At 48.2% G+C, this 19,263-nt stretch overlaps 1 protein-coding gene across 3 annotated transcripts in view; it reads right to left on the bottom strand.

The window, feature by feature from the left end:
* GABBR1 (gamma-aminobutyric acid type B receptor subunit 1) overlaps positions 1–18,011 on the bottom strand; it is a 28,080-nt gene extending 10,069 nt beyond the window's left edge. The window contains exons 1-11 of one of the 3 annotated variants that reach the window (XM_037046026.1): positions 17,673–18,011; positions 17,209–17,299; positions 16,355–16,558; positions 15,458–15,643; positions 14,105–14,125; positions 12,563–12,723; positions 9,174–9,308; positions 8,669–8,839; positions 6,924–7,025; positions 6,480–6,545; positions 5,842–6,033 (exon numbers count right to left, since the gene is read on the bottom strand). In XM_037046026.1, coding sequence (XP_036901921.1) covers positions 5,842–6,033; positions 6,480–6,545; positions 6,924–7,025; positions 8,669–8,839; positions 9,174–9,308; positions 12,563–12,723; positions 14,105–14,125; positions 15,458–15,643; positions 16,355–16,558; positions 17,209–17,299 — 1,329 coding nt within the window. In that variant the 5' untranslated portion in view covers positions 17,673–18,011. The remainder of the gene's footprint in view (positions 1–5,841; positions 6,034–6,479; positions 6,546–6,923; positions 7,026–8,668; positions 8,840–9,173; positions 9,309–12,562; positions 12,724–14,104; positions 14,126–15,457; positions 15,644–16,354; positions 16,559–17,208; positions 17,300–17,672) is intronic. The other 2 variants (XM_037046027.1, XM_037046028.1) reach the window with 2 other exon arrangements.
* Positions 18,012–19,263: the final 1,252 nt, after the last annotated feature.

Below are 19,263 nucleotides of genomic sequence, written 5' to 3'. Positions count from 1 at the left end.
CTGACATTATGACTTGACTAGATGGTTTAAGCTCATGTTGTCATACTGAATGCATGTACATTTAAAATCTTTAACTATGTAAGCATGGGCCTGCGAACCAGAGGATCGAGGTTCGATTCCCAGTCAGGGCACATGCCTGGGTTGTAGTCCAGTTCCCTGCAGGCCAACTCCCAGCAGGGGACGCACAAAAGGCAACCATACATTGATGTTTCTCTCCTTCCCCTCTAAAGATAAATAAATAAATAAATAAAATCTTTAAAATCTTTAACTATGACCATACCCAAGTGTCTGTCTTATATCAGAAGCTATACTAGACTATAGCAGAGATTATTTGGGTCCAATGTTCTTAGTGTGCATAGCTGCTAGCTCAGAACTACCGAGCTGTTAAAGAATAGACACTTTGCATAATAAATGGCAAAAGACAAAAAGTAGAAATAGAAAAAAAAATAGAGAAAAGCAAGAAAATGGATATTCCAATGGAGAGCTGCAACACTGCACTCTCATTCAGACCTTCCCAACAGAACTGACCCAGGACCAAACAGCTTCTCCAATTCTGAAAGATCTCAGAAAAGGTGGCACCACACCTTTTTCATCTACTTGTCAGCCTGGAAGATTTTTCTTTAGTGTTTTGACTTTTCACCATCCTCATGTGCTTTCAGTTCACTGACTATTAAATGGTTTTGAGAAAACTGAGTACTGTGGAAATAACCTTAACATTTTTAAAGCCTGTTATTCAATCCCTACCCACAACACTCATTCCCAACCCTAAACCTTCTTTTTGCAAGAAAGCTAAATAAAATGACAGCTCCTTTAACTCTATAATGGAATAGGTTGAGAGACCCAAATTTCTATACTTGGCAGTAACCTTGCTTAGCTAAATGACCATAGGCAAATTGCTTTAAGTTTTTGGAAATGTCTTCCATAATATAGAAAATCACACCTGCCCTTCCTTACGTCCCAGAAACCACAAAGAGAAAGGCTCAGTGGCCACCTCATGGCAAGGCACAAGTAAGACACAGGCACTACACCTTCTATTTAAATTTGGAATATATTAACATACACACACTCTATGAAGAAACAAAGAATAGATAAAAATATCCATTCCCCAGGCCCCTCCCATTTTTCTTTCTCTTCAACTTTCAGGAGACACAAAGGAGTGGAAAATGCAAAGGACAGGCAGTTGTGGTACAGTGGAAACAGCCTGGGCTTTCAAAACAGATAGGCCTGTACTTTATTCTCCTTAAGGACAGGATCAGGTTCCATTTTTCTCTTTATCCTCAGAACAGAGCATTATGCTCAGCTGATAATGGATGTCCATTGGATTAGGGCAGTGAAAATACTCTATATACTATAATGATGGAAATATATGTATATATATATATATGTATATACAGATATATATATACACACACACATATACATATATACCTACATATATATATGGTCTGTCCAGAAGGTATCCAGCCATGTAATATGAAAAATAGAGGCATTATTTTAACAAAATACAAGACACACTGGACAATGATACTAAGTCCCCTTCAAAGTAGGTACCTTGGTACCTCACACAGTTCTCCCAATTACCAACAGCTGTCAGGTTATATTTTCCTGAATCTCATCAACAATCTGAAATGTCTTCTCTTTCAAAGGTTTTAGTTTTGGGAAAAGCCAGAAGTTGCAGGGCACCACATCTGGGCTCTAGGGGTGCTGAGTCACCTGGATGATTCAATAGTTTGCCAAGATACTCTATACAAGATGTGATACATGTGTGGGTACATTGTCAAAATGAAGCTGTCAATCACTAGTTATCCATAGCTGTGGTCTTCTGAACTATCCAAATAGGTTCCCTGGAGGAATGTTCAAGCTTATTGAAAAATTTAATACAGATTCATTGCTCTACTTGCTCTATCATTTTGAATGTGACAGCCACACAGTGCACATGCTCACTCCACAGCATCTACTGCTCCCACTGACTAGTAGAGTGAAGTTGTCATTATACATGCCTTTGCATTCCAGCCCACTCCCCTTGACTACCAGGTTACACTGATGTCTCACAAATCACTCTCGTTATATTAACAATGGCTGGACTTGTCAGACAGACTATATACATACATACATACATACATACACACACCAAAAGGTTGGACATCCCTGTGGGCTTACATTGTTTCAAATCACCAAGTTCTCTTAATTCCTTTGTTGAAATACCTCATTAATATCATCCTTCCCTACACAGAATAGCAGCTGGTATTTATATTATTTATATTATTTATATTGTTCATACAATGTACCAGGCACTTTTAAAAGGTACATATATCAACTTATTTAATTCTTAAATAATCTAACGAGGTTTATGGCCCTTTCTAGAGATAAGGAAACTGGGGCACAGAAAAGTTCAACTTGTCTGAAGTACTGCTAGTGCATAGCAGGATGCAAACCCAGGCAGCCTGACATCACAGTCACAACTCTTCCTAACCACCCCGCACTGCTTCTGTAAGCTGAAATGTCTCTCTGCTAGAGCATCTACTGAGTGTGCAGCAGTTAGCCTGAGGCTTTCTTTTTCTTTTATAATTTTTTAATTTGATTTTTTTAGAGAGGGAAAGAGAGAGCAAGAGAGAGAGAGAGAAACATGGATTTGTTATTCTACTTATTTATGCACTCACTGGTTGATTCTTTTATGGGCCCTGACCAGGGTTCAAACCGACAATGTTGGTGTATCAGGACAGTGCTCTAACCAACTGAGCTACCAGGCCAGGGAAGGCTGAGGCTTTCTGAGCAGCCCTTCAGTCACCAAGTCTAACCAATCTGCAGTTCAAAATAAGTGCTACATCAGAAAATCACCCAATAGGGGAGGACTCATCCACTCTGCATGATACCAGTCTCACACCCTGCTGGCTCCAGATCACTACCACTACAACATTTGGCTCTGGTGGTATCACTGACCCCTACATAACTAAAGTAAACAAAAACATCTTGCCCCTTGGGTTGGCAAATATAGAGCTGTCAATTTTCAAATGGAAATGTTACTAGGCAGTTTAAGGAGAAGAGAACAATAAAAATTCCATAATCCATAGAAATTAGTAAAGTAACTAACTGCAAATGTATGATAGTAACTTTTCCCCAGCTCTGTCTGACTGTTTCTATATGTGAGAATGAATGCTCAACAGTGATCTAAAATACGTACACTGCGGTAGGGTTTTTTTAAAAGATTGTGTTTATTTATTTTTAGAGAGAGGGGGAGGGAAGGAGAAAGAGAGGGAGTGAAACATTATGTGGTTGCCTCTCATGCATCCCCTACTGAGGACCTGGTCTGCAACCCAGGCATGTGCCCTGACTGGGAATCAAACCAGTGACTCTTTGGTTTGCAAGCCTGTGGGTTTTTATTTTATATTGTCCCCAGATCTGATGGGACCTTTACCCAATCAAAATTCACTCATTTTACTCACATTCTTACCCCCACCCTGCCCCTCTAGCCCAGAGGTATAACCTTTCTCCAGAGCCCCTCTACCTCACTCTCCCACATCTAACTCCTAAACACTCTTTCTCTAAGCCAAGGTTTCTCAGTCTCTGCACTACTGACATGTGGAGTAGGATAACTCTTTGTTGTGGGGGACTGTCTGGTACATTGTAGGACATTTTAGAAGGATCACTGGCTTACCAATTAGACAGCAGATATGACAACCAAAATTGTCCCTAGATATTGCAACCTCTGGATGAAAACCACTGCTCTAACCAACAGTCCTCAAAACGTGCTCTCCAAACCAGAAGCATCAATTTCCCCAGAGAACTTGTCAGAAATGTAACCTACACCTAGGCCTACCCCTGAATCAGAGCTTCTATCAGAAAAGGCCCTTTTCCCTTATTAACTGACCTTCCAGGTAATTCTGATGGAAGCTAAACTTTCAAAACTATTCATCTAAATCTAAGGCCATCCTTATAGAGTAAAGGTGACTCTGCTTCTTTTCTAAATTATCATGGCTCTGGGCCTCTAAGACCAACCCTTGCTTCTGATCTACTTTTCATGGACCTATAATCTCTCCCCTAGTTAACTGTGAAGGCTGCTCCTACCCTCTGGTAAATCTTGGCTTTTGCCCCTGGCATTTTAGGCTACCTAGCTTGTCTGGTGTCACTAGAAGCCCTATGAGCTCAAAGGCAGGTACCATTTTTCTCTAGAAACCAAGAGTCAAAAGGAAACCTCTATCCAATTCATTCTGCTCAAACGTCCCTTTATATCCCTAACCACATCCCTGCTTCTTTTGAGGGGCTCCTCCAGCTCCTTGGTAGGAGGCAGAAGCCACAACTGGAAGGTCCTGGGCTCACAGCACCAACAAGCCTTTTCAACATCACTTTCCGAGGTTCTTGAGGATGACTCACCTATCAAGTGACCTTCCAGAATGTTTCCAATATATTTTCAACCAAGATACCTTACACATAGAGTCCCTTAGAATATCCCAGGACAGTATCCATAATCAGAGCCCACATGGCAAATGACTAACCCTTCATCACAACACATTGCCAGAATGAATTTCCTGAATCTTCTTTCTCTCTTACTCATAACCTGCCAACACTTAAACAGTGTTAGCCAATAAAAGTGAAAAACTTTTTAGCAGACTTCATGGTTTTCCATGGAAGGTAAAGAGGGCAGAGTGATTTGGACTCAGATTCAATTAGGGTTCAATCCAAGCCTGACCACTCAGTAGTTTCATGACCTGGGACAAGTAAGTAACTTAACCTCTCTGAGTCTCAGCTTCCTAGCCCATAAAATGGAAATGAAAAATCAACATCAGAGTATTGTTGTGAGGATCACTAAAATTATGTATGCAAGCTCCTGGTTTACTCCACAAAAGCAATTATTACTACAACTTTGTTTTAATGAGATATTTGGAGGGCTTTATAACCATTAGCTCACCCCTAGCAATCTATCCAAACAGGAATTCCAGACCTGAGGCTGCCCTTGGTGTAATAAGCAGACACACAAGTAGCCCTATCCAGGTCATCCAAGATTCTGTATTCCTTAAGATGTAGTGCTTCTTCCCCTCATACCCTACTCACCTGTGCCCCATACTGGCAAAGGCTGCCTCAGCCTTCCTAAATCAGAGAATATGCCTTCTAGCTCTAGGTCTGACACTAACCAGCTATCCGGGGCGAAATAATTTCAAAGTCTCCTTTACATCTAAAATTATAAGATCATTTAAAAACTGTCAGGAACAGCCAAGCTAACTGAGCATCAAACAGAAGTGAATATAAAACACCCTGTCCAGGTATCTCAAGTTATTTAAAGCACCATTCCACTATGCCAAGGTTACAGGTTTGATCTCCAGCCAGGGCACATAAATAAGTGAACAAACTGATGTTCCTTTCTCTTTCTCTTTTTCTCTCTCTCTCTTCCCCCAACCTCCCTCATCCTGCCTCAAATCAATGTAAAAAAATTTTTTAAGTAGTTAGTATAAAACAACTCTAAAAAACTCTAAAATCACCAAGGAAATAAAATGTATTTATGCCCAGGAACACTGCTCCTATAAAGGTGTGCTCATGTATACAGCATCTATCAATAAGTTATCATTAATATCTCTCCCTCATTTCATTTCTTGCTAATTGCTCCTCGTTTCCATGAACAGCCTTCATACTCATTAAACCACTCTCATCTCCTCTCTCTTCCCTGCCCAAGGCAGTCAGAGCAGAAGTGCAACCAAAGGAAATACGATGTAAAAAGAAGCTCAAAGTGGGTAGAGGCCCCTTGCCCCTCTGTATCTCCAAACACCACACCTGTTCCCCTCCCCTTTGAGACTCCCTCAGACCTCCCCACCTGCCCAAGTGCAAGCTTCTAAGTTCCCACAATCTCACCATGTTGGAAATGCTGCGGGTATTGGCAGGGTTCAGCATGACGATCTCAGTGGTGATGTGACCCTCCACCGCCTCAGTCATCTCGTCCACTGTGCAGTTGATGGATGGGTCATAGGTCTTGAACCAATTGTCAGCATACCACCCAATGAGGAACCAGACATACTTCTTCCCGAAGAGCCGCTCCTTGTAGACCTAAATACAAAGAAGGAAGAGGGCTGAGTCTCTGTTTCTTTCTTTTTTTTCTTTATCTCATATGTCACTATTCAGCCTCTTAGGAATCAGAGAAGAGCAGAGAACTGAAAAGAGAAATCAGAGAAGTCTTGGTGGGGTGGTAGGAAAGGCTCTACTCCTCCTAAATTTCTCCCTAGCCTCTATTTTCAAGTGGCCTTTCACAGCCAGTAAGGGATGACAGGATCCACAGGCTCCTCCAGAAATACAAAGTGGAAGGAAAATAAGATCTGTGCCATGTGTGTGAGAAGCCAAGAGATGGAGTCAAAGCCAACAGATGGGGTCATATATTAGTCAACACCTCAGGTCATTTGCTATCAACTTAAGCAGAGATGCAGAGAGTGATCCCGTGAGACACCCAAGGCAAAGAGCCTGGCCAGTCCCCCTCCCTCTTCAGATTCCAACTCCACCTCACAAAAAACTTTGCGAGCTTCAGTCTCATAGAAAAGTCCCACGATGATTCGGGCATCCTGGCGCTACAGAATGGAGAAAAAAACAGCACTAAGTGTATCTGGAATGCCAGAGGGGCTAAGCCAAGTGCTCTTACAGCTGTGATTTCCTGACCCAAAGTGTTTAGTGCACAGTTCTATTCAACAGGTGATAGATATCAACCGGAAGATGGAGATAAACTTCCCCAGGAGATGACTGTCATGGAGGTGTTAGCCAACACAGTGGCAATCATACTTTAAGTGTATCACATCAACATGTTGTGTACCTTAAGCCTACACAACGTTATATGTCAATCACATCTCAATCTTAAAACAAAATAACCAACATTCCCTCACCTAACTCTCCTCCCCATCCCACCAACCCTCCAACCCACCAAGGTCACCCTGCCATTCCAATCATCCCACCTTAAGGTTTTTGACAGGCACAGCTGGGTCTGAGAAGAAACTCTGGCGGAAAGTAATCTCAATTCCAGCCTCCTTTACTCGTTCCTCTAGATCATCCAGAGTCTTAAGTGGGAATGAAAAAGAGAAAACATGGGGTGCACAGTGGGCAAAGACCAGAGATCTTACCTGCGACTGCACAATGAAGGAACAGCAGCAGTATGAACCTTCTTCCTTCAACACCCTCTGTCAAGGAGCGCTCAAAAGAAAGCACCTGGAATCTCAGGATATGGCTCCCAAGTGAGGAGGACCATGGTGATCCCTCCTGAGCTTCTATGTCCAGACAAGTCACACCCACTCCCCTCCCTCCCCTCCCCCCACTTACCACTGACAGCAAAAATAGGAAACAGAGGAACCAGGAAAAGACAAGACAGGATCTGATATAGATAAGATAATATCAATCTCAAGAGGCAAGTGAGCAGAGAGACAAAAGGACCACAGAAGAATGTACTGAATCATTAAGAAAGTTGGGGGGGAAGATTAAAGGGCCACTGAACATAAAAGGGTGAATAGAAGATTCAAATAGAATAAAAGAGAGGAAGCCAACTGTCTTCTTCAGGTAGATCATGTGTTTCTTCTCTACTTCCACTCACCCTGTTTGTCAGCATCTCTCTGAGTCAGTTACCTGTGTTCACATGTGTTTGCTCTCCACCTGTCTCCATCTTTCTCTCCCTCTCTGCGCCTGTACCCACTCCCACAGCTCCATTCTGCTATTCCCATTCACACCCCCCCACCACCCCCATGAGCAACTCTGGAATCTGCTACCTGGGTTCCTATCACATATTCTCTCCCTTACTGTGTCCTGACTTTGGAATGAACCTACTTTAATAGACCTGGGTCATTTGGGAACTACCTGTCTGGGGAACAAAGCATCAAAGTGGAGGGAAAGCCGAGCTTCTATGTCCAGACAAGTCACACCCACTCCCCTCCCTCCCCTCCCCCCACTTACCACTGACAGCAAAAATAGGAAACAGAGGAACCAGGAAAAGACAAGACAGGATCTGATATAGATAAGATAATATCAATCTCAAGAGGCAAGTGAGCAGAGAGACAAAAGGACCACAGAAGAATGTACTGAATCATTAAGAAAGTTGGGGGGGAAGATTAAAGGGCCACTGAACATAAAAGGGTGAATAGAAGATTCAAATAGAATAAAAGAGAGGAAGCCAACTGTCTTCTTCAGGTAGATCATGTGTTTCTTCTCTACTTCCACTCACCCCGTTTGTCAGCATCTCTTTGAGTCAGTTACCTGTGTTCACATGTGTTTGCTCTCCACCTGTCTCCATCTTTCTCTCCCTCTCTGCGCCTGTACCCACTCCCACAGCTCCATTCTGCTATTCCCATTCACACCCCCCCACCACCCCCATGAGCAACTCTGGAATCTGCTACCTGGGTTCCTATCACATATTCTCTCCCTTACTGTGTCCTGACTTTGGAATGAACCTACTTTAATAGACCTGGGTCATTTGGGAACTACCTGTCTGGGGAACAAAGCATCAAAGTGGAGGGAAAGCCCTAAAACCAAAAAGTTGAAGAGGATCCTAAAAATTAAACTTGTCTGTTCCTCTAGCTATAGAAAGAACACACACTTAACCCCCTTGTGTTCTCTTATGATAAAGAATCAGGATCTTCCCCCCAAAATGGATTCCATGTCACATCCCTCCGTACTGCAGTTGGAGTGAATGCCCCTTTACCCAGGTCCTCCTCACCGACGTGAAGACTTCGGTGGTCTGCTGGATGGTGGCAATCTTCTTCCAGCCCCACTTTTCAAAAAGTTTCACACGGGTAGGATTGTGCAATGTGGCTGATGGATGAGTTCGAAAGAATGTAGGGAAACGCTGCCGGTTTGACAGGGCTGGTGAGCTGGAGCCATAGGAAAGCTATGAGGGACAGGAATAGGGCAACAGGGGACGTCACACGTGGACTCCACCAAGAACTACCATGAGCTGCCAAGACAGTTTCCAACCTTGCCCACTCTCTCCAAGTGCCTCTACTTCTGCCCTAGGAAAGCAATTCTCAAAAGCCCACACACCCTCACAATCAAGATGCTCCTTCCCTGACCTGACTTCAGCCTGGTGGCTGCAGCACAGCCAGGTCACTGTCACAGGAGGCCAGTTAGTTCAGATCTGCAAAGAGCTCTGAATCTTGGAAGCTGTCCTCTTAAATACACCCAAAAGAGAATGGCCTGTCTTCTGACCCCCAAGCCCCACTTACCACAATCAGGTTCCACATCCTGGCAGCCTCAGCCACAAGCGTGGAGACAGAGCTGCAGCCGGGCATGAGGATGATCTTGATGGGGTCATTGTAGAGCAGCTCATACAGGTACTTGGTGGCTTGGCCTGGGTCACACTAAACAGGGAGTGGGGGAGAGGTAGGCTCTCCTAGAGGTCCCCTGATCCCTGCAACTCTCACTCTTTTATTTTTCCCACTAAACCTAGTTACTTCCCCCAACTACCCAGCCCTCTGCTGAAACCCTTTTGTCACTATTGCCATGTTCCTCTCCTTTCTGGCATCTGTTCCCATTTTCTCAGTTCCCCGCACCTGTTAAATACCCTCTCTGTCTTCCAGCTGGTGCTAACCCATATCCTTTCCTCCACAACCTTTGGTCAGTATAAATGCACATACCCCTTCCCGCCTGCCAGCTCATCAAGATATCCCTACCACCTTCCCTCCATCACTCCTGCTCCTTACCATGTTTCTATGCTCCAAACATCTGTGCACAGAAGAGTCTGCAGGAACATGAACAAACTCTCCACAAGTCCCCAGACAGCCTCCTCAAAGCCAGTTAAGGAAAATTCCTCCCTCACCTCTGCAAAGTCCCTCTCCCCACCTTTCTTTCTTTCTTTTTTTTTTCCCCCTCCCTCTTCTCAGAGGCTAGTGATAAACAACAGACAGCAGGAACAAGTCCACTAGGGGGTCTAGATCAGCATCCATCCCCTCCTGCTGGGTCCTGACATTTGATGGGTCCATTAGAAAAAGAGACACTTAAGGCTGGGGGAAGAAACAAGGATAAGGGAAGAACCGGGAAGAATAAATAGAATGATGTTCAAGAAACTAGATACTTTCAGGGGTGAATGAAGGAGAGGGATAGAGATGGGAAAGCGATCAATGCAGAAAACTAGAGAGGAAAGGAATACCGGGAGGAGGGGAAATGGGGGAGGAAGATCGCAGGGTCTCTAACTGCCTGTTGCCCTCCTGCTGAAAGATGACATTTCAGAAGCTGCTGGAGCCCCAAAGGAAGTGAAGAAGAAATGGAAGCCAGTGGGGAGCCAGGGCAGAGGGGACACGAATAGGAAACACAGAGGACTGGGGAAGGTGAAACAGGGAGAGCAAAGTACAAGGAAATAAAGAAGGCCTCCTAGCATCTGCTCACTTCCCACTGAGCCCTGACATTTGGGACACTGTGGGAAGTTGGAGAAGGGAGGCTGGCAGAGTCTGAAGAGCCAAAAGGAACCTAGAACTCTGCTGCCCACCTGCCCACCCCCTGCCAAGGGCAGTGCTCAATGGCTGTTTTTTGAAGGTTCCTCATCTCCCCTACTTGGGCACCTTTGCATATCTTTCCATTCTCAGGTCTCACCTACCTGACCTCTCTCCCAGCATCTGTTACTCCAGATCCTACCCCAGCTTCCCCCAAGGCTCCTCAGTGACCCTCCCTTCCTTGTCTAAAGAAAAGGTGGTTAGGAACAACAAGAACATATATAAGGTACATACAAAGAAGGCAATGTATGCTCCCCAAATGTCTCTTCCTCTGTGTCTGTATCCCTCCCTACTTTTTCTCATATCTCTTTCCCCTTCCACACCCAGCGCATTCCTGCAGACTTCCTCCACCACATGATTCTCGCCCAGCCCTAATACACACCTCCTCTGTTCTCCCGCTCCCCTGTTCTTGCAAGGATCCATATTTGCAGGCAGGAAACAACACATTCCAGTTTGTCTGCCTTTCCATCTCCCCCTTGCTGCCTCTGCTATTTTCTCTTCCATCTCCCTTCTCTCAGGTCCCCCATCTGCTCCCCAACACCTCCAGGGACTCACCTGTCATCGTGGATGAGTCCGAGCTCCCTGTGATCCCCATCAAAAAGCTTACATCCCTCCCTCCCTGTCTCTCCCTAGAAACCCACCCCCACAGCCAATTACTTCTCTTGCTCTCCTAATCTGGACCCTTTCATCAGATGACCCTCTTTCCCATTCTGCCTCTCCTGCCCTAAAACCTAATTCTCTTCCTGAGCCTTGTTACTCTTCCCATTAACATTTGGGGTTAGCTACATAGGCACCCATCAGGACAGATTTTTATTGGTAAAAATGTAGACCCTTGGGACTCATCCCCAACCAAGGAATTAGAATCTGCATATTTAACAAAGTCCTGCAGTGATTCTTATGCACAATGAAGTTTGAGAATCACTATCAACGTGTCAGAGACCTTAAGTTCTCTCTCCAAGCCCTTGTGCTCTTCTCTCCCCAAGCCCTCTTCCTTCAATCCCACTCAGCCCCTCCTCCCTCGCATACCTATTTCTAGATATAGATTACTGTTCTAAAGCATGAATATAAATCCTCAGTTCACCCCAGAGGTGAGGTCACCAAATCTTTACCTCTGTACTTTATTTCACTCTCCCCCGATCCTTAAATCACTGTGCCACAGGTCAGAGAAGATAAATGTGAGGTCCCAAATTTCCTTCCTCCCTCTGTCACATCCTTCCCCACACTCCCAATTATTTAGGTAGCAGATAGGAGAGGGAACGGAAACTTACAGGACCATCCCCTGCTACACCTAGACTTACATTTCTTTACCTTCCCCACTCCCTCTTCCTCACTTCTTTAACCCTACATCCCATTTCCTGTCTCTCACTGCTCAGCCTCCCTCCTTGCCCCTCCCTCACTGCCATCCCTTCCCAGTCCAGTTCTGCTGCCTGTATCCTGATTTCTCTCCACCCCCACACTATTGTGGGGGCTCCCAGGTGGACCTCTAATCCAATCCATTTTCCCAGTGTCTCTGCTCATCTCTAGACCATGAATCTGCCTTCCCCAACCACATATGCTATATAGTCTCACAATACAGGAATCCACAGGATCAGGATCAAGAAGTCAGGTGGGGCTCTTCACTACCCGCTATTTTTTTGTGATAAACTAGAGCTATCAAGTCCCTTCCCGATATGGTTTTCATTTGGTCCCTATTCCTTCCAGCTCAAAACCAATGTCAAGATTTATTTACCTTGTTACCATAGTAAATATAAACCCCATACAGTCCCCCACCTCTGACATTTTCTCCATCCCCCAACCCATCCCATGGTTAGCTTACTCCCCAGACAATCAGGCTCAGCTTGTACCCTAAATCCATCATCAGCTTCCCCAAACCCCAGCATTTCCATGGGTCTCTGAGAATAGGAGGGTCTGCCTTGTAACACGACAAACCATCTTGAACCCTTACACCCTCATCTTGAACCTCCAGCCCCTGTGACTCTCCCCAAGCTCTTGCACTCACAGCCCTTCTGCTGCTAGTCACATATGGGAGGGGTACACCTACAAATCCCAGAAATGACTTAGACTGTGATGGCCTGGCCCCTGCTCTCCAAGCCTCCCCACCCATCCACTCCCCTGTCCAGGGCTACCTTGCTGTCGTGGTGGATGAGCTTGAGCTCGTAGTCCGGCAGAATGTCCCTGCGGCTGTTCACGTCCTCCAGAGCCATCTCCACCGCGGGTTGGCAGGCCTGGCCCCCTGGCCAGCCCCCACTCATGGGAAACAGTGCCCCGATGTATACCGCACGCCGTTCTGAGGAGGAGTGCGGGGGAACCCGCAGGTGAGGCCGAGGGAGATGGGGGGAGTGGGAGGCCCACACCACTGGAGCCACCCCCACTGCTATGGCCACCAGGAGGGGCAGTGGCCACCCCACCCGGGTAGTGGCGTCCCCTGGACCCATGGCAGGGAGAGAGTGGGAGGCAGCTGTTTGGGGAGGAGGAGCTCAGGGGGGACACTTGTCCTGGGGAGGGCTGCTGAAGGGGTGTTGAGGAGGCCTCTCCATCCCTGGTTTTGTGGAGCGGAAGGGACAAGGGCTTCGAAGAAGAAGGGAAGATTGGCTTCCTAAGGTCCCCACGGCTCTAGCTTCCCCCACGGTCACCAGCAGCCACCACCTCTCCTCGCCACTGACTGACCAAACGAGGGGAGGAGAAAAAGAGAGATGCTGGGACGGACGGGGCTCTGACGTCACTGGAGACGCGGAGGGGGTGGGACTGGAGTTGAGGGGGGGAAGGGGGCGGGAATAGAGATGAGCGCAACCTTGGAAAAGACAGCCGAGCGGAGGGGAAGAGAGGGAGATAAGCGATAGCGTGACGAGAGAAATGGACAAGGAAGGGGCATTGTGGGAGCAAAAAAGAGGGGGAGGGGCCTGCCAGGAGTGCGAGGCTGGGATGCTGGAGCATTGAGCAGAGAGGAGCAGATTAGGCAAAGAGGAATGGGACGCTGGAGGAAAGGGGCTGGGCCAGAGCGTCTCAATGGGAGAGCAAATAGACGGTGCATGGCGAGGGCTGGGATGCGGAGGGCTGAACGGTTTCGGAAAGAGATAGTTGGGTGGGGAATGGGGTGCAAAATGGAGTGATGAGAACAGAAGTAGAAAACAAGGGGCTGGGAGGCTGTTGAAAGGGTGTTGGGAAGAGGAACTGAGATAACAAAGAGAAAAAGGATGAAGGGATGGACTGGGTAATGGAGAAGCTAACGGAGGGAGATGAGGCTGGGCCATGGGTGAGAAAGGTGAGACAGCTGACAGAGTCTTCAGAGCCCTTGAGAAGGGTAACGTTCTAGGACAGGAAAAGGTTCTCGGGAGGGTCTGAAGGTACCCACCCCAAAGGGAAAGACAAGGGGGAAGCTCAGGGCACCCCAGCACCCTGCTGCCCCCTGCTGGGGCTTTGCCATTTGGCCAAAGCAAAGGCTGGCAGGAGGCGCTGAGGGAAAGGCAGCCAGGCAGGGAGATGGGAACAACAACGGCCTAGCAAAAAAACGGGACTAGAGGCAGGAAACAGGGAAAGAACAGCCCGGCCGTAAACTGGGGTGACTGGGGAAGGTTGGGAGGACTCTAAGGGCAGAATCCGGGCGGGTGGCAAGTAAAGACTGATGGGGCAGGTATTGCAGTGCACGCGATAAGGGTTTCTCAGCTCACCTGAGTGTGGTGTTCGGTTCACTGGCAGCAGGAAAGACGGGATCAAAGAGTTACCACAGGTGCCCAGCTTCCCTGGCCTCAACCCCAGCCCCCTCCCACACCTGTTCATGCCGAAGACAGGGAATAGGGGGAGATTCTGCTACCTTTCTCTGGAGAGGATGCCTTTCTGAGGGAAGGGTGCCTGGATAAGAGCAAGGCGGACTGTGGGTCAGGACTTTTTAGTTTTCTTCTTTTATTTTTCATATGACAGCAGAATTTAAGACAAAAATGCCTACAGCTAAGACATAGGCAGATCCTGGTTTGTAGAGCTTAAATATTATAAAAGTTGGGGGTCTGTCTTTTAGAAAAAACAATTACAAATACAATTGGTTTTAAGCTATTGCTGTTAAAACATCTTACTTAGGCAATTTTTATAAAATACCTATGACCATGTGAAAACATTATCAGAGCTCTCTACATCATTAGAGCACAAGAAGAGACCTGTGTAAATGAAGAAATCTAAAGCTTAAATTTCACTTGTTTCATGGCTAACCCACTCCTCTATGGGACTCCTAATTTCCAGAATGGAATGATAAACTACATGCAGAATAATTAACTGAGAATCTGAGAATGCTGAAAGTCTACAAGGGAAGAAGCAGCAAAAAGCATGCCTGTATCCCAGGAGGGGAGGCTACAGAGGGAAAAGTCTATGTGACTAAGAAAGAGGGAAACTTGCCAAACCAGACGGCAGAAAAGGTGATGAACACAAGACCAACTCCCTCGGTGGAGGATGGAGGTCGTCTGGCTCCTCCATTCCTGGGTTGTCCTTAATGCTGACAGTTCCACCGCCCAGTTTTAAGCCTTTTTCATTTTATTTTGATAATTTGCTACCCCAGATATTCTTTCCAATCTTACTATCTTTTCTTAGTATGACATGATTTATTTCTAGGTCTGTACAATAATTCAGTTATACAGTGAATGGAGAGGGATCAATTCTAGAAGAGGTTTATGCATAGAAAGTTCTAAGTTTAGAGAAAGGGAGTGAGGATAGGGAAAACTGGAGTATTTAAATTTTAAGAAGGGTAATGGAGGGTGAGATTCATAATAGAAAAGAGAAAATGTGAGGTGCAGGAACTATAAGCAGGGAGAAGATATAAAAAGAGAAAGGTAAAGAAAGGAAGCCCTAAGCCAACACAGGTAAAATGGAAACTGAGGACTGCAGGAGGAAGTCTGAGGCAGATGGATAGAGAAAGGAGTCGGGCTTTCACTTCTCCCTCCCCAAAGCCCCCATTTTGTATAGCACCCATTCTGTCCATCCATTCCCAGCCCACTCTACGCTCTCATCAGCTGCATGCAGGCAGCTGTTCCCCTCACCCTGGCAGTGGGGCTTGGGGCTGCTCCACTGGCCCTGACTACAGACACTCCGGGAGCCGCCCACCAGATGGAAGTCTGGGTCACACCGAAAATCCACCCGGGCTCCGTCCAGGGCTGGGAGATCCCCACCCGTCAGGAACACCTTCCCATTTTCCAGCATCAAATAAGACTTGGAGCAGATTCGGACTGTGGAGAGACAGGAAGAGAGAGAGACAGGCAGGTTGGAGAAGGCTCCTTCCTCTTAGAGAGCAGAAGGCTCAGCTTTGGGTTCAGACCCACAAGCATCCTACAGTGCAGGAAGTCCAGTGTAAAAAGGATTAGCCTCTCAGCCTCCAGTCCCCCCTTACCCCTGGAAGCATCCACATTCCCACAGTAAAAAACATTCCCATGTGGGGACCCAAGATGGAGCTACAAGCACATAAAATGGGACCTCTTCAGTGAGTAGTTCCCTGGCTTGGGGGGGGGGGGGGTGACTTTAGATGCACAGATTTGCCTTTCTTATTCTAGTTGCTTTGTATTAATATTAAACTGGATTCTGTTTCTTAGGTGTGCGATCTCTACATTGGAGACAGAGATATTTGGAAATGTGATGAAATCATCTTAGAATGTTTTTGCATAATCTGCCACAAATAATACTCCAAGAAAATAACACACAAGATGAATAATCAGGTTATTTTATCAATGGTCAATGGCCTAATGAAGGAAGGATGCAATTAAATGTGCAGGCTGCTAACTTTACTGGCTCACACTGCACACAATAAAGTCCTTCTTAAGTAAATGTATTTGTGAGTTTAATTAGACTGGATTTGAAGTGCTGACTTGAACACAATAGTATTAAGTTTGAGGCAGGAAGAGGAATGGTCTTGAAGAAGGGAGGGACTTTCGGAGGCTACTCACCACAGCGGCTGGGTGTGTCCATATCTGTCCAGGAGCCATTTGCCAGGCACTTTCGCACCTTGGGCCCCACCACCTCGCGCTCTCCCCGGCACACATACTCAATTTCATAGTCCACAGGCAGGAAGTTGATAGCCTTCACCTGGTCACGAGTCAGGCCCCTGTACCTGATGCCCCCTTCCCAGGGCGGGTGTATGATCTGGCAACCTGAGGGGTGGGTCAAGAAGGAGTAAAGAAAGGAACGGTGGGGGGAGGGTGGAAAGGCAGAGTCACTGGGCACAAATGCAGGAGACCCTAAGGTGTGGTCAATGGACAAGTAGAGGACAGAGGGGATGGAATGGGATGTTCAGAGGGTCGGAGTGGAGATGGATACGAAACAAAACTCTGCTCAGAGCTAATGTTCTGCCCAGAGAACTCTGGGCAGACGGTAATGAGTCCGGGTTAAGTCTAATTCTTAAGTCTAATTCTAATTTTTCTTCCCACAAGTTGGGAAGAAAGGGTGCTGACTGGAAGTAAGGAGAAAAGTAATTGAGAAACCGTAGGGCGTGAGAAAGGTTCAGAGAGGGCATTTGAGATGAATTAGGATGAGATGAGATAAGGGTCTTATAAGTCCACCTGGGAGAAACGTGGAACTAAGAAAAGGGCAGAACTGGGGTAGTAATGTGGGGCCAGAAAGGGGTGTAGCTGAGAAAATAACGCAGGGTCACAGACAGGTAGCCTAGTACTGATGTGGGGTGACAGCAAGGCTGTCAGGAATAGTCCAGTGGGCTAAGCAGACGTGCTTGCCTGACTGACGGGGCAGGAATGAGGACCAGGAAAGATGGAGGGATGCCAGGAGTCGCGGGAAAAGGAAGCACCTTCAGAGGTGGTGTTGGGGGTCTGCGCCCCGCCCGCGCCGGGGGGGCTGATGAAGAGTGGCGCCAGCAGCAGCAGCAGCAGCAGCAGCATCTGAGTGAGAGGCGGCCGTGAGGACCGCATCCAGCCCCGCCGGCACCACCCGACCCCGGAGGTGGCCCGGCCCTCCCTGCCGCGGCTCCTAGGCTCCGACTCGACTCAGCCAGGGTTCGAGAAGAGAGCCCCGCGAGGGCGGCGGGGGCGGAGCCCTGGCGGGCGAGGGGAGAGGAGGGGAGAAACCCTGTGCACACCCTCCTCCAGACTCCCTCGGCCCCCCACCCTCCCGGGACTCCACCTCTTCTCCCCCGGGCCCCGAGGCTCGACCGCCCGGCTGACCCAGCTCCCCGACAGCCTCCCCCAGCCTCGGGTCCCCGGCTCGGCCCTCCGCGCGTCCCTCCCAGCCCCGCCCCAGGACCCCGGCTCCTACCTCGGCGCTCCGGCCCAGCTCCCCGCTTGTCCACGGCCTCAGGCTCCAGGCCCGGCCGCCGCTCCCGGCTCTCCCTCCTCGCCCCTCCACCTATTCCCTCCTCTCGACCCTCCTACTGGAATTCGGGCTCCGGCCCAGCCAGGGTCTCGGCCTCCTCCCTAGCTTTCCCCGACCCCACCCCCGTCTATCCTTCCCCGGGGCGGCGGCGGAGGCCGCGGGAGCCGGGAGCGAAGGAGGCGGCACCGGGGACCCGGAACGCTCCCGGGCGGAGGGACCTGGCGGGTGCGGTAGAAGACCGGGCGGGGGAAAGAGCGGGGGAAACAGCGGGGAAGCAGGGCGGGGGAGGGGAGCCCGGCGGGGAGGGAGGGCCCCTCCCGCCGCCCAAGCCCGGGGAGCCGCCCAGGACCCCGCCCCGGACCGCGCGTAGCGCGAGGGGCGGTGGTTAGCGCAGTGGAAACGCACGTGCACGTGCGCTCTCCGCCGGGACCCGCGGCGGAGCCGCGGGGCGACGTAGTAAACGCGAGGGAAGCCCTGCCCGAGGCGGAGGAGCTGGCGTTGAGACAGGGAATCTAGGATGCAGGTGGAGAAAAACGGTTGCACAAAGAGAAGGCCGCTCTGGATCTGGGTGAGAGGAGTGCAGCAGAGGCTAGGGAGGAGAAGACAGGTGGGAGGCGAAGGAAAAGCCAGGGTCAGACAGTGGAGAGGAGGACAGGAGAGGGGGTGAAGTCCCCGAGCCTTCTAAGCGCGACAGAAGTTGGGTGGGAACGAAAAGAGCCTTGAGACCGGAGTGGCTACACCGGTTCAGCAGTATTTCTACTTGCCTGTTCTGGGAAAGGAATGCGGAGAGAGGGCTGGAAGCAAAAGATGGAGAGGGGACTATCAAGGGGAGAAATTGAGCTAGTAGGAGGTTTAAGGGGGGGGGGGTGCATAGACAAAAGGGCCTCCAAGAAGTGGACAGGAACCTGCATTATCTTCTGCAGTCCCACAGGGCCTGGCAATCAATATTTACTCACTGAGGAAGAACTGGAAGCTCTAGAGACAAAATGGGGGAAGTGCAGGCCTTTTGACAGTTCTAGAGGCTCTTGGCCAGGGTCAGGTGGTGAAAGGTGTGTTTGTGTGTGTGTGTGCGCGCGCGCGTGCGTGCCTGCCTGTGTGCTTGTGTAGCTGTTGTTCATGTGAGTGACTTTGGGAGAGAGGAGACAGGGGGCTTTTGTGGAGGAGGAACCCCACTTCTTTCTGGGTGGTCCTGGGAAAGAGGTGGGAAAAAGCCAAATACTGATTAGCACTGAAGTTCTAAATCTTCAGCCTTTTTTATAACAAATATTTTGTAATAACTCCTTTATTGTGCTGATTTAAAATTCATAGATACTATACCCTACCTACATACATAGACCTTTAAAAGAACCAACATCCTTCCCTGTCTAATAAAAAGTAATTTGTAGTAAAGTTACATACACAATATTATTATGTGTGAATGTTGAGGCCTGACTAAACTAGAACCTGGGATAAGCACACAGCCACTGGCACTTACCTATAGAGCCACAGGGACGGAGCTGCTGCACAGGGGCTACTACAGGTGAGACTACTTCCA

This window comes from Sturnira hondurensis, unplaced genomic scaffold (assembly GCF_014824575.4).
Source record: "Sturnira hondurensis isolate 20B ecotype Veracruz unplaced genomic scaffold, ASM1482457v3 Scaffold0004751, whole genome shotgun sequence".
Classification (NCBI taxonomy): Eukaryota; Metazoa; Chordata; class Mammalia; order Chiroptera; family Phyllostomidae; genus Sturnira; species Sturnira hondurensis.
Note: the sequence above shows the minus strand (reverse complement) of the source record. Positions and strands in the feature narration are given on the sequence as shown.